Below are 13,435 nucleotides of genomic sequence, written 5' to 3' on the forward strand. Positions count from 1 at the left end.
CTATGGAGACCAAAACGAACGGGTTGCTACATTCCGAATCTGCACAAATGCACGAAGCACTGTCCGACGATGTGATCAAGAAGTTTTCGACACTATCGCTGATGACAGAGCTGAAGACCAAGTCGGGAACCTGCGTTGTAAAGTTCAGCGATATTGCTTGTGGAGTCCTACGCGACAGGCTAAACGACGCTGCCATCGACATGGCAATCACTTTGATAGCAGAGAGTGCACGAGGATGTGTTGCCTTTTCATCGCTGACTCTGGCATTGCGATGGCCAAAGCCACCAGAACAATGGTTATCTCAGATGCAATTTGTGATTCTGCCGCTTCACTTGAGTACGGATCACTGGGGAGTTATCGTCGTGGAAGTTTTGTTCCCAACAACGCTGAGAGTGAACTTTTACGAGCCGCTTCATCAGCAATGCTATCGCAAAGAAGTTTTGAGCGCATGATAAAAATGAGTTACTGCCGTACTTGCAAAGATGCCATATTGATAGTGGCTCAAAAGAATCGTTTCCAAAAAAAGTAATTACGAGCTGGATCCGTGAGCCGACTCAGCCCCATGGTATCTGCTGTGGAGTGATGATCATCGGAATGGTTTACTCATATGTGCTCAACGCTCGCAGATTTGGGCGTCATCGTGTCACTGACGCGTATTTACGCGTTATGCGATTGAGACTCGCATGGATGTTGCTGTGTACAACAAAGCGGGTACCGACAAGCACCGGGAATTTAGCTATAATGCAGAAGACGGATGAAGAAATCAGCAGGTTCGTCGCGTCAACATAAACATCGTGCTACATTCAGGAGCGAGCTACTAATTTGTTCCTTATCAATATAACAAACCACATGTGTGTTTAGCATTTCCACTCCTATTTTGACAATTCACTTCTACATTGGGCGTTGCATAGCGCCATTGCCTTGCTCGCTTCACGTGCAAGTCCTTTATTATCTCTCCTTAAAATGCAAACGCTAGGTCGAGCCTCTCGCGCTCATCTCTAGAGCGCAGTTCGTGCACCACGTACATGTATCTGGTGCTATTAAATACCTGGTGCTTCAGAAAAAAAAACAAGTTGCTGATGGATTAGCTGCTACAACAAGACAATCAAATGTGACAGTAAAATGTGATGAAATGCAAAATTGACAATATGGACGGCACTATCGTGAAACTTCGCCTCTGTCGGCTGCCTCTGTTGGTAATTTATTTTCACAAATAAGGGCGCTGATCAGTGCTAATGGTGCGGAAGCACGTTAAGGGTGCTCTAAGGCTGTTGTGTTGTCGTCTTCTTAGGGTGCCTTAACGCCATTCCTTTTACAATGGTCATCATTGATCATCAATTCAATGATGGCTGCATTGTATCCGGCTATTCGTTTTATCCGGATAACGAATCGGTTTCGAGGGTGCTGCTGCTCGTTTGACAGACAAGTCAATATTGACACTTTCAGATGTGGCGGGTGCGCTCTAGCGTCGTCGCATCACTCAGGCCCCGCGCCGCTTGTCAACGCACGGCTGCAGCAGCCAAGTTCATTGGGCCTGTGACACAAGTGCCATGGAAGCGATTAAACTTGAGACTGGCAAAGCAGCTGGCCGCTTTCAGCTCCGAGTCATCGGGTCGCGTTCGTGATGAAGCAAAGGAGGCCAATGCAACAGTAATACCCACGTTCAGCCAGGGTGACGAGGCCATGAAGATCACGCGTGTAGGCATGTATGTGAACGTGGCCATGGCGGCGACCAAGGTGCGCACTATTTTCGATTCAATCCGCACACTGCTGAGAATTTCACTGACGATCGAGTTCCTGGCTCCATTTGGCTTCATTTGGCTACTGCAGGGCGCTGTAGGGTTGGCGATCCACTCCAATGCATTGATCGCTGACGCGGCGCATTCGCTGTCTGACTTGCTGTCGGATGTGGTTACGCTCTGGAGTGTCAAAGTGGCGAGACTTCCGCCTGACCCGAAGCATCCCTATGGTAACGTAATGCTTCCTGGTCCTATCTGCAGTGGGGAAACTGAATCTAGTTTGCTGTGCTCTTGACTTGCAGGATATGGCAAGTACGAGGCGGTTGGGTCGCTCTCGGTTGGAGCCATCTTGGTGCTGTGTGGACTTGGCATTGGTGCCGATGGATTTCAGGCTATACAGGAGATTTGGAACGGCACTGGTGCTTCGAGTCTACCGGAATTCACCTTACCATTCCTATCAGGTTGGTCTACATTTGCCGATATTTTTTGGTAAAGAAACATGTGAGAGCAACCGACTCATGCCATGCAACAGATATTGATCGAAGCACGCAGTGGGCACTTGCGGCGGGTGCTGCGGGTGTATCTATCGCAGCAAAAGAAGCTCTGTTTCACGCAACAGTGAAAATCGGCAAGCAGGCAAACAGCAAGGTACTCATTGCAAATGCGTGGCATCATCGCACGGACGCTATTTCTTCTGTTGTGGCCCTTGGTGGCATTATCGGCTCGATGGCAGGGGTGCCTCTCCTCGATCCAGGTGTGTTTGTTGCTTTTAGTACTGCTTACTACTTGTGAAGTCTGAAGTACTATTATTGTATTCGTAGTTGCTGGTATGGCCGTGGCTGCGATGATCGTCAAGACCGGTGGCGACATCTGCCTGGACAGGCATGTATCGTTGACTGAGCGACTTTGCTTGAATAAATGCTAACCGAGCTCTTTTTTCTCTCGTATGCAGTGTTCAAGAGCTCACCGATAACACTGTCGAGGCCGAGGTACTCGAAACGCTGAAGGAGGTGGTAGGTGAAACCAGAATTAGTTGCGGGAAGAAAAGTATCTCTTTGCGCACCTGATCTTTTTGTCTGCCAAAGTCTGCTGGTGTAGATGATGTATTGCATGTATCACAAGTTCGGGCTCGTAGAATGGGACCGTATACACTAGTGGACTTGCGTGTTCATGTACGTTGCATCTATGGATTCAGTTATGTCTGTTACGTATGGGTGTGGTTTTGAGTCTAAATGCTATATTCGCTGTTGTTGCTGAATCAGCTCCATGCGCGGACGAGTATTTCGATGGCTCAACAGGTATTAATATTTACTATCATTTAAGTCAAAAACACTAATAACAGCGCACTAACAATGCAACTTGCTGCAGATCTCGGAGCGAGTGCGATCTCACATCTTACACGAGGTCCCCGACGTGACCGAGGTGCTGGTGCATATTGACGTTCAATTCGGTACGTACTTACGCATTGATTCGGAGCTCCCAACAATCTAAGTCCTAATAACGTGTGCGTGCACGCATTTTAGACGAATTCAGCTGCTCAGCCTTCAGTGGAGGAGAAGTGAGCAAGAAGAACTTCCGTCCGTACAGAGAGATCAAAAACGACATCAGCTACGCGCTTGCCACCATTCCCAAGATCACCGGAACCACGCACATTAATACACATTGGTTGCCACACTTGGGCGGTCGAGACACGGCCGTCGACGTCACCATCGTCGTCCAACCAGACCTGAAAGTTGGCGGTGCTCACGCTGTCGCGAAGAAAGCCAGGAAGTATGTGCGCTTGCTGTCACTATTTAAACTCCCATGCACTTACTCACGCGTGCTGTAATTACCAGAGCTATCGAAGCCATCCCGTACATTGTCGAGGCCGACATCCATCTAGAGCTGCAAGACGATGACGGCGAGCCGTAGATCACCATGCTCAACATTTCCTGCGACGTGTGGGAGCAATTACGGTCCATAGTGAACTCATGTCAAGTCTTCAGACTTTGATGAACGCATGTTCATCCGCGTTTGCCGTTTGCACAATCATCCAGTCACGTGGTCCACACGACTGCTGTAAAACTGAAAGAATAAAAACTCGTCTCACAACAGTTCTGCTCTTGTTGCGGTCAAGTGACTTCCATCATGGCGGACCGGAGCATCGTGATGGACTTCCTACTGGCCAGTGTGGCTACGAGCGGTGCGTGTGTGGTCTCCAACCCCATGGAAGTCATCAAGACGCGTATGCAGCTACAGGGAGAGCTGGCACACAACGTGACGCGCGGTGCGGCACCCGTGGTACAGTACCGCAACTTCGCTCATGCTTTCTACACCATTGGACGCACCGAAGGCCTGCGCGGTATTCAGCGGGGACTTGGTCCTGGTATCTCGTACCAGATCTTCATGAATGGACCGCGCCTGGGATTGTTCGAGCCAATGCAGAAGGTTTTTGGCGCAACAGACCCCACGGCCTACTCATTTCCGATTCGCAACGTGTGCGCTGCAGCCACCTCTGGAATGATCGGAGCCTTCATCGGCAGTCCTTTCTTCCTAGTAAAGGCACGAATTCAAGCGGCCAGCTCAGCAGGGAAAATCAATGCGCAATACGCGTATAACGGAATGGTACATTGAAAACACGAGGAGGGCGAGAGTGGAGAGCTCATGGTTTGACTTGTTCTGTTGCTGTAGATGGACGGATTTCGGCAGATTGTCAAGGCCGATGGATTATTTGGGCTGTATCGTGGAGCTACGGCGTCGATTCCGCGTGTTGCAGTATGTTAGAGATTATCCGGCTTGGTTGTAAGGGTGTGTTCTGATTTTGCGGTGGTTGCTTCGATGCAGATTGGCTCAGGCACGCAATTGGCCACGTATACACAGGCAAAGACACTCGTGCTCGCAGCGGGCTTTGAGGACGGTGTGCAAGTTCACTTGGGCTGTAAGGTTGTCATTGTAAGTGGGGGAGTTGGATGGAGAACTGAATGAGTCGTTGATGCTACAGCGAGTATCTTGACGGGTCTTGTGGTGACGACGGCGATGAACCCGATGGATGTGGTGTCCACGCGTATCTACAGCCAGAAGGTGGTGAACGGCAAGGGCAAACTGTACTCGGGCGTGCTGGACTGCATCATGAAAACCATGAAGAGCGAGGGCATTCGAGGGTTCTACAAGGGCTGGGCAGCGCATTACATGCGGCTAGGACCACACACCATCTTCACGTTTCTCTTTTGGGAGGAGGCCAAGAAACTTGCCGCCGAACTTGGTTATTAGAGGCTGGAATGAAGCTAGATAGACAGATATTTCACCCTTAATGATCGGGTTTGTTTATTCTGAACAGAGCCTGCAAGTACCTGCAATCATGCCAATTCAGTTAGCTGCAACGCCTCGTTTGCCTATCTATTGCCTACCCACTTCAGTTACTGAGCATTCAGTACACGCGTAGATTCGGTTATCTTCAACAATCAACACTCGACACCATGTCTATCGTCTAGGCTTGACCCCTTATGACCTACCAAGGCTAAAACCTGGACGACCGATAGCCACTTGCGTCTTTTTCTGAGCTTTGATGACCTTGCGTGTGTCAGCCTTCTTCGCCTGTCCAGCTCTAGAACCACTGGATGCAGAGTCAGCGGCAGTGGAGCCACTCCCGGATTTGGCCGCTTCACTGCCAGGTGCATCAACATTCGGAGTCTGCCAATTCACGTGCGCACTGCTGCTCTGCTTCATCAGCTCGCGAATAGCGATCGTGGCGTCACAGCCGTAGTCCAGATCGAATTCAAGAATCATTGCGCGATGCGATTCCTGCTCTGATTCTTGCTTTGACGAGGATTCCTCAGTGTTTTGTGGCGACGAAGTGTCAGGAGAATTAGCGAGTAAAGCATCAACGTCGTTTGGGATCAACGGCTTCGTCGGGTCTGCGTAGCGCTCCAATTGGAATGAAACGCGTGTGGGCTTCTTCACCAAGTGGCGGTACGATCCATCCAGTACATACAACTGACTTCCATCAGGTCCAAAGTGAGCGTTCAGGTCGATGCCGTCCGTCGTGAGCATCTTTCTATAGGCAGCACCGACTTCATTGGTGGGATACTTGACAGCGTGTCCTGGTAGCGGCAACACAACATCCTCGATCGAGTACTGACTCGCATTGGCTTCTGTAAGTTCCATAACTTCCTGCATCAGTTGCCTCCTCGTGGTTTTCCCAGTCCTCATACGTTTCCTTGCAGGCTCAGCTGATTCACTCGACGTCTTCACCACCTTCGAGTTGACATTCCGAACAAGCACGAGGTCGCCAACAACAGCCGACGTCGACGAGAACTTAGCCACGCGCATACTCGCCATCTCATTCCATACAAAGTTCTGGTACGTCTCGATGTAAGATACACGCAGAGGCTTCGGGATGTTATTGAACGCCAATTCGTGCGCATCAATCCCATGCTGCTGATGGCCCTCGAGAACCGCTCGCTCTGGCACCAAAAAGGGTGGAAGCATACGTAGCGCAGCAGCCACATCCTTGTGCTTGCGGAAATGTTCTCTTGCTGCCCGGATCTTGCTAGCTTCCCCCTCCTGGGGACGAAGCAACAGCAACACTGCCAGTTTATAGTCCTTACGCAGCATCGCACGGCCAAGCAGATGATACGACGTGCTGGCGTTACCGAAGCGGTGGAGTCCGTAAAAGTTAATGAAGCCTCGTCTCTCCCAGCTACGAACAGTCTGGCGGAGCTCCTTGTCCGGCAACTCCTTCTCATCTGTTGGCAACGAGCGGATCACCATCGCGATGCGGTTGCCGGCGCAGTCACCCAGCTCGAGTTTCCGAGAGACGTAGCGCAAGTCGCCGACGAGATATTGCTGGTCTTCCAGCTTCTTCGTACCACCGGGTCGAAACGCAACCTGGGCGCGATCCTTCGGCACACGGTACACCGTGCAGAGCTGAGTCGTAATTCCACGCTTGTCCTTGACATCAGCGAAGGAGAAAAGCGCTGGAGAAATCTTCAACACGGACGCGAGCTGGTTAATCACAGCCGACGTGTCCTTATTTCGCTTGTACAGCGTGAGCTGCAGATAGTCCGCTGCAAACAAATGACAGTGTCAGTCTTGCACCCACCCTCAATACACCACGACCAACACACTTACGTTGTCCGACAGGCCAGTCCCTCCTGCTGTCGCGTTCTCCTGGCAGCAACTTCACTGCAAAGTGCGGTCTCACACGGATCACGGCCGTATCGCTTCCAATATTCAACGTGTCGGCCACAATTCTGCTCTTGCCGTAGCGTCTCATGGTCTCGTGGATAAACACCCGGTCCGCCTTTTCATTTAATCCTCCGAGGTAGAATGACAGTCCGTCCGCAGCCGCTAGAGCAGCATTAGTGGCTGCCTGCTCTCCCACCTCCTTCGCCTTGGCCTCAAACTCGACACGTGCGAGCTCCACTTTCTCCAAAAACTGCTCAAATTCTTTGCCCTTTTTGGCGCCAATCTCTTGAGTCACCAGTATCACCAGTTGCTTCAAGTGATAGGCCTCTTGAGCTACCTGGACCAGCTTCTGCTGCTTCGTCGACGTCTGTTGCAGCTTACGCGCCAGCTGACGTACCGAACCGATGAGCTCTTCCTTGTCCTGCATCTCTTCGCTCTTATTGATCTCATCGCGGGGTGTCACGACGCCCAGCACGAAGTCCAAGACGCGCTCCTGGAAAGCAAGCTGAGCAGTTTTGCCCTTCTTGGCCACATTCTGCAGCGTGATTGGCTGCTTAGTGCGCTGTGATAATTCGTGCACCACGAAGTCGGCGAAGCGTTGCTTAACGACGCCCTTGAAGCCTCGTTGGGCTGGAGTCAGGAAGCCCGAAATGCCCGCCACTTCCTCGGCGATACACACGCTTTCGTGGTCGTTGTAGCCCTCGCCTTTGAACCACATGGGGCCCGATCCACGTCCTCCACCGCGTCGGAATCTGCGTCCGCCATTGTCGAAACGTCGACCGCCCTGGTGTCGCCTCGAGTCCATCTAGCAGCTAAGTCACCGAATGGCTATGACGGATTGACCCATTTTGATTTACAGTGACACTGGCAGTCAAGCGAGGTTTGATATCGTACGTAATCGACGCAAAACAGTAGACGCGTTTCTTGGAAAATTCATCTGAGCCAAATAGCTATCGCCTCCATTGACCGACAAAGAGTGTTGGTCTCCTGTTCAGATTAGCGTGAGCATGAGCGTTGAAGCGGACAAGACGCGCGCCGAGGCGCTGCTGCTACAGACCATCGGAAGCGAGGGGTCTGTGGCCGACACGTACGATTTTTCCTTATCCAATGGTCTGTCGCACGAGCTGGTGGTTGGTGTCATGAAGTCGCTGCTGGTGGACGCCTTTGTGGCCGACACAGAGCGCTCCACGTCGTTCTACGTGCTGAAAGACGAAGCCAACAGCTTCTTGGCTCAGGGATCGCCCGAGATTCAAGTCTTTCACGCAATTTCCGCTGAGGGCGTCGACCGCAAGACGCTGGAGGCCGCAGTGGGCGCCGCTACACTTAAGGTTGGACAGGGCGCGTGTATGAAGAACAAGTGGATCCGCTTAGACAAGGCGGATGGCAAGTTCTACCGCAATGTGGACGATGTCAAGGACGAGGTCACGGAGATGCTCCGTCGAGTTCAACAGGCGGACGGCGCGCTCTCCGCTGTCTCCAAGGACGAGGCCAACACGCTCAAGCGCCGCAAATTGGCCGAAGTGCGTACGCGTAAGTCGTACACGCTGACGAAGGGCGTGAACTTTGCTCTTCAGAGAAAGAAACAAGCAGCAGGATTGACCAAGGAGATGCTGGACGGGTGAGTGGCTTACTTGAAGCATGTAGGAGTGAAGAGTGCTGACGAGGTTATTGCAGTGACGCGTGGAAGAAGGAGACGTTCAAGCCCTACAACTTCAAGACGATGGGTCTGACTGTTGGCGGTGGCCACCTGCACCCGCTCATGAAGGTGCGCGCCGAGTTCCGTCGCGTGCTCATGGACATGGGGTGAGTTTTTTTACAATGGAAAAGCTATGGGTATGTGTGCCTTTGCTTATTTTATGTGGCGAATGTTGCAGCTTCCAGGAGATGCCGACCAACCGCTTCGTAGAGAGCAGCTTCTGGAACTTCGACTCGCTCTTCCAGCCGCAGTCGCACCCTGCCCGGGATGCCCACGACACGTTCTTCCTCACTCGTACGCTCGGTGGCTGCCGTTTGTGCGGTTAATATGTGAGCTAAGTGAATCATCCCTTTGTGTTGTATTTGCAGAGCCCAAGTACTGCCTGACGGTGCCCGAGGACTACTACAAGCGCGTCCACGACATGCACGAGAACGGAGGCTTCGACTCCATTGGGTACGTGGATGAATTTATCGAATGACCAGTTGGTTACGTGTTTAAAACTCATCATTTAACGAATACAGCCACGGCCGTGGTGCCTTCAAGCGCGAGACGTCTATGACGAACATCCTGCGTACGCACACGACCGCCATCTCGGCTCAGATGCTACACAAGCTCGCCAACCAGCCCGGCGGCTTCACCCCGCAGAAATATTTCTCCATCGACCGTGTGTTCCGTAACGAAAGCATGGACGCGACCCACTTGGCTGAGTTCCACCAGGTCGAGGGTGTGGTGGCAGACTACGACCTGTCGCTGGGTGACCTCATCGGTATCATCAAGGCCTTCTTCATGAAGATCGGCATTACGCAGATGCGCTTCAAGCCGGCCTATAACCCGTACACGGAGCCCAGTATGGAGATCTTCGCCTTCCACCCGGACCTTAAGAAGTGGACTGAGATTGGTAATTCGGGTGTGTTCCGTCCGGAAATGCTGCGTCCCATGGGTCTTCCCGAGAATGTACGCGTTATCGCCTGGGGATTGTCACTGGAGCGCCCCACAATGATCAAGTACCGACTCAACAACATTCGGGACTTGTTCGGCCACAAGGTTGATCTCGAACAAACGCGATCGGCCAAGCTTTACCGCTACTAGAGGTAGAGACGGATACAGGAGCTTGATTTCAGTTAGAAAGCCATGGAACGATTCACTGTCTGAATAAAGACGAGAGAGTGAGTGCATTTCCATGCTGTTGACGTTGCTGTCACTCAGCCCCCTTGATGACTAGGAATTGAATGTGTACTTTTCGTCTATCTGGATAGAAAAACTCTCCAGTCCAAGGACAAAAAAGGATAAATATTTGTCCCTGAAGGCTGAGCTGCTTGGTGACGATCTGATGCAAAGTTGAGAGAGTTGAGGCAAGCGTTATTCTTAAGCGGCCGTGCCCGACATGACACCGGTTAGTGTTTCACGGGTTTTCTTTAAAACATGGGGACGACCGTAGGTCATTCATCCCTAGCTACTTTTCGGAAATGATCTCCCAGGGTCGCAATCTTTTTTTCGTAGGCGTTTAGAGTACAGAAGTATATTAAAACCAGTCACCCCTCAATGAGAGGTTGGAAAATAGAATATGTTATTATAATTTTGTTTTCAAGCTGCAACTCGACAATCTTCATGCGGCAAGAGCATTTCCGCGACGTCGTCATAATCTTACTCTTTTGCTAGAATTACGGCTGCACCGGAGCAAGGCTCACAACGATTAGCATGTAGAAACTCTGCATGCTGTAAGCACCCATCCCCGATTGAAGCAGAACAGCATTCGTGACTTGCACGTTAAGGTTCTTGAGAAGATATTTGACTACTTCAAAGTGGCATTTAGATGCAGCACCCATCACCGCCGCAGGGTAGTGCACCCTTTTGTCCGATTCCCATCAAACCCTTAACCATGTCGATGTTGCCGTCGGTGTCTATTAGATGCGAGCTCCATCCTTCAACCTTTTTTAAGTGCGGATATTTCGCCACATATAGATAATTTTCGCTCACAGCGTCACTCAACGCATCCGAAGTGCAGCTCATATTGACATCACTCGGTGAATTGGCGTAAAGCCATTGGAGCATATTAAAGGCCATCTTTACTCGCAATTACTATCGTACTTACTATCGAGCGTTTTTGTTCGGGTGTTGCTATTGGATGGGATATTAGAATAGCGACCATTCACCATCCCCAGCCGTCGGGTAGCTCTGAACAAAGATTGAGAGTAGCGACCAAGAATTTCTCCGCGATGATGACGACGATCTTCCTGATGCTGCTTTTGTAGCTGTCTGCGTCGAACAAGACGTGTGCCCAACAGACTCTTCACTCAGCCAAGGCTCAAACAAAGGAAATCTTATGCGTATACCCCGTGATGCTGCGTCTGGACATGCAGCCCTCATTTGTGATTATCTTGCGGACAATACAGTTTACAGCGACAAGCAATTTGATCGGCGACATTGTGTACCTATTGCGGTGTTCAACAAGATTTGTGGGACTCTAGCATTTCGGAAACGCTTTTTTCAGCAGAATCCCGACGATATCGACCTCATGGGAGCATCGGCTGAGCAGAAGGCTGCAGTCGCACTGCATATGTTGTCGAAAGGTGACGGAGCCGATGGCCAAGACCAGTACTACAGTATCAGTGAGTCGCTATCGTCACCCTGTCTGAAGATATTTTGCAACTCTGCAGCTCAGAATTTTGCAAATGAGTATCTTCGATCGCCGTCTCATCTGGATACGCAAACAGAGGTTTACCAGGGCTGTTTGGCTCACACAATTGCTTTCACTATAAGTGGGCAGCTTGTCCAAATGCTTGGAAGGGTTATTACCAAGGCAAAGGCAAAACGTTTTGGACGCCGTCACGACAGCTGACCGGTGGATGTGGCATACATTTTCGAGTTTGCCCGGCTCAGCAAACGATATCAGCGTTTTTTTAAATCAATCGCCGCTTGTTACTAACATCCTCAGTGGCAATATATCGCGAGGAGAATTCAATCGGGCCGCTCACAGCCATACTTTTTTGCGATACCGCATCTGTTTAGCAGTAGTAACTGTGACAGCAACTCAAGTGGAGAATGTCTTAGACATGATCCAATGGCTTTACGCCAATTCACCGAGTAGCGTCAATATGAACTGCCGTTCGGATGCGTTGCGTGATGCTGTGAGCGAAGGTTATCTGGGTGTGGTAATAAATCTGCACCTAAAAAAGTTGAAGGATGGAGCTCGCAGCTAATGGACACTGCTGCGAACAAGTGTCCATTACTCGCAGCGGCATTCACGGCAGCACTGGTGTACCCTCCATCTTGATTTTCGAATAACCATTGAATGGTATTAGAATGACCTTTGGTTGCTGCACATCGATCGCTGCCGACGTGCACCCTTCGTATCGATTCTGGTTGAACCACTTCACTACTTCAAAATATCCATTTGTTGCAGCTTTATACATGGCTGATCTAGTACACCCTTCGTCGCGATTCTTGTGAAGCCACGTGACCATTCCCAGCTGGCCACTAGCTGCAGCAATGTTCATTGCGTCTACGGTATACTCAACGTCACAGTACTCGCTCAACCACGCCAAGTCACGAAGATCTCCCTCGGAACAGATCTACATTTGCATATCTCTACAGTATCCTTCGATGCCATGCTTGTATGGGTGCCGCTCGCGCGGATCCGTGGAGTAGTGGAAACGTCGTACCTCAAGTGGTGACGTAGGGTTCGTCACGGGGGGATTGTTCTCCATGTGTCGATCGCTTCTAAGAGTAGGAGCCATTTAAATGTAAATACACTTAAATGTCAACTTTAGGAAACTAATCAGGAAGTAACGTAAACACGTAAGTGCCGGGCAAAAGGCCGCGACAGGACTGCGGTGTCTGGCGAGGCTGCTCTTCTCTGCTGCTCTCTGATGAGCGGCAGGCGTCAAAACGCAAAGTGTTGAGCAGCCTCCGCCAGAACACCGCTGTACCGCAAAAGTAGATTAGTATACAAATAGCAAATAAGTCAATACTAAACTCTAGATAAATGCACTCTCGTTTGAATACACCATCTTGGCAGCGCACAGCCAACGATGTCCTTGTGCATACAGTCCTTGGTATAGTCCTTCGCCATTGCACGCATGTGTACTCAGTGTAGCCGGTTGTAGTGCAGCCGCAAGCTGCACTGCCAGGCGCATGAGTGTCCTTGGGATGTGTCTTTGCAGACACTGGCAGTGGACGGTGGCTCGTAGATGGGGGCACCGGACACTGGCAGACTGCAATGCACTGGCGCTCGACACGCAGGTAAGTTTTATAGCTCACACTCCCACTTGATCTCGGCGACGCACTTGGAAGTCGACGCGATCACACACGCGCATCCTAGTTGCCGCCATAGTCCTAGTAGTAGCGTAGTCGCAGCTCAAAGACAATAGCAGTCCACTCAGTAACAGTACTCCCACTCGATCGCCCTCGTCTTCATCAATGTCGCTCAGGTACAGCCTCCGCATCAACAGCAGTAGTCAACGCAGTAGCAGTAGTCGTAGTAGTAGACATATCATCGTATACGTTGTCATCGCTAGACACAATAGGTAAGTCTTTCATAGCCTTGCGAAAGTGTGTGAACTTCAACACTGCAAGTGCCTTTGTCATTATATCGGCCACCATATCATCAGTTCCGATGTGTTGGGTTGTAAGTTGCGTCAACTCCAAATGGCGTCTGATCATCAGGTACTTGTTACCGATATGTTTCGATTTCGAATGTTTGCCAGGTTTCGCAGTTAAGGCAATGGCTCCTTGATTGTCTCCCAGTAGTTGAAGTCCCCGATGCTTCCAGCTCATCTCTTTGCTTCCCCCCCACCGGCACAACAAGTCCTTGGTCTCCTCTGCCATGCTAGAA

General features: G+C 50.8%; 4 protein-coding genes across 4 annotated transcripts; 3 read left to right on the forward strand and 1 right to left on the reverse strand.

Moving 5' to 3' along the window:
• Window positions 1-1,683: 1,683 nt before the first annotated feature.
• PITG_01033 (Cation Diffusion Facilitator (CDF) Family) lies at window positions 1,684-3,650 on the forward strand (the record flags this gene model as incomplete). The annotated part of the gene is made up of 11 exons (XM_002909511.1): window positions 1,684-1,737; window positions 1,831-1,969; window positions 2,042-2,200; window positions 2,272-2,493; window positions 2,561-2,630; window positions 2,692-2,752; window positions 2,825-2,911; window positions 3,002-3,037; window positions 3,108-3,189; window positions 3,299-3,524; window positions 3,575-3,650. The coding sequence occupies 11 exons, from the start codon at window positions 1,684-1,686 to the stop codon at window positions 3,648-3,650; spliced, it is 1,212 nt and encodes a 403-aa protein (XP_002909557.1).
• A 294-nt stretch (window positions 3,651-3,944) lies between these two features.
• PITG_01034 (Mitochondrial Carrier (MC) Family) lies at window positions 3,945-4,731 on the forward strand (the record flags this gene model as incomplete). Its single annotated transcript, XM_002909512.1, has 4 exons — window positions 3,945-4,343; window positions 4,410-4,493; window positions 4,563-4,670; window positions 4,720-4,731. 4 exons carry the CDS (start codon window positions 3,945-3,947, stop codon window positions 4,729-4,731), a joined length of 603 nt encoding a protein of 200 aa, XP_002909558.1.
• Window positions 4,732-5,219: 488 nt separating this feature from the next.
• On the reverse strand, window positions 5,220-7,710 carry PITG_01035 (pseudouridylate synthase, putative; the record flags this gene model as incomplete). Its single annotated transcript, XM_002909513.1, has 6 exons — window positions 5,220-5,519; window positions 5,604-5,942; window positions 5,994-6,417; window positions 6,475-6,784; window positions 6,834-7,314; window positions 7,372-7,710. 6 exons carry the CDS (start codon window positions 7,708-7,710, stop codon window positions 5,220-5,222), a joined length of 2,193 nt encoding a protein of 730 aa, XP_002909559.1.
• Window positions 7,711-7,906: 196 nt separating this feature from the next.
• On the forward strand, window positions 7,907-9,780 carry PITG_01036 (phenylalanyl-tRNA synthetase alpha chain; the record flags this gene model as incomplete). The annotated part of the gene is made up of 5 exons (XM_002909514.1): window positions 7,907-8,523; window positions 8,580-8,708; window positions 8,780-8,895; window positions 8,970-9,054; window positions 9,123-9,780. 5 exons carry the CDS (start codon window positions 7,913-7,915, stop codon window positions 9,688-9,690), a joined length of 1,509 nt encoding a protein of 502 aa, XP_002909560.1.
• Window positions 9,781-13,435: the final 3,655 nt, after the last annotated feature.

This window comes from Phytophthora infestans, genomic scaffold, assembly GCF_000142945.1.
Source record: "Phytophthora infestans T30-4 supercont1.1 genomic scaffold, whole genome shotgun sequence".
Taxonomy (NCBI): domain Eukaryota; phylum Oomycota; class Peronosporomycetes; order Peronosporales; family Peronosporaceae; genus Phytophthora; species Phytophthora infestans.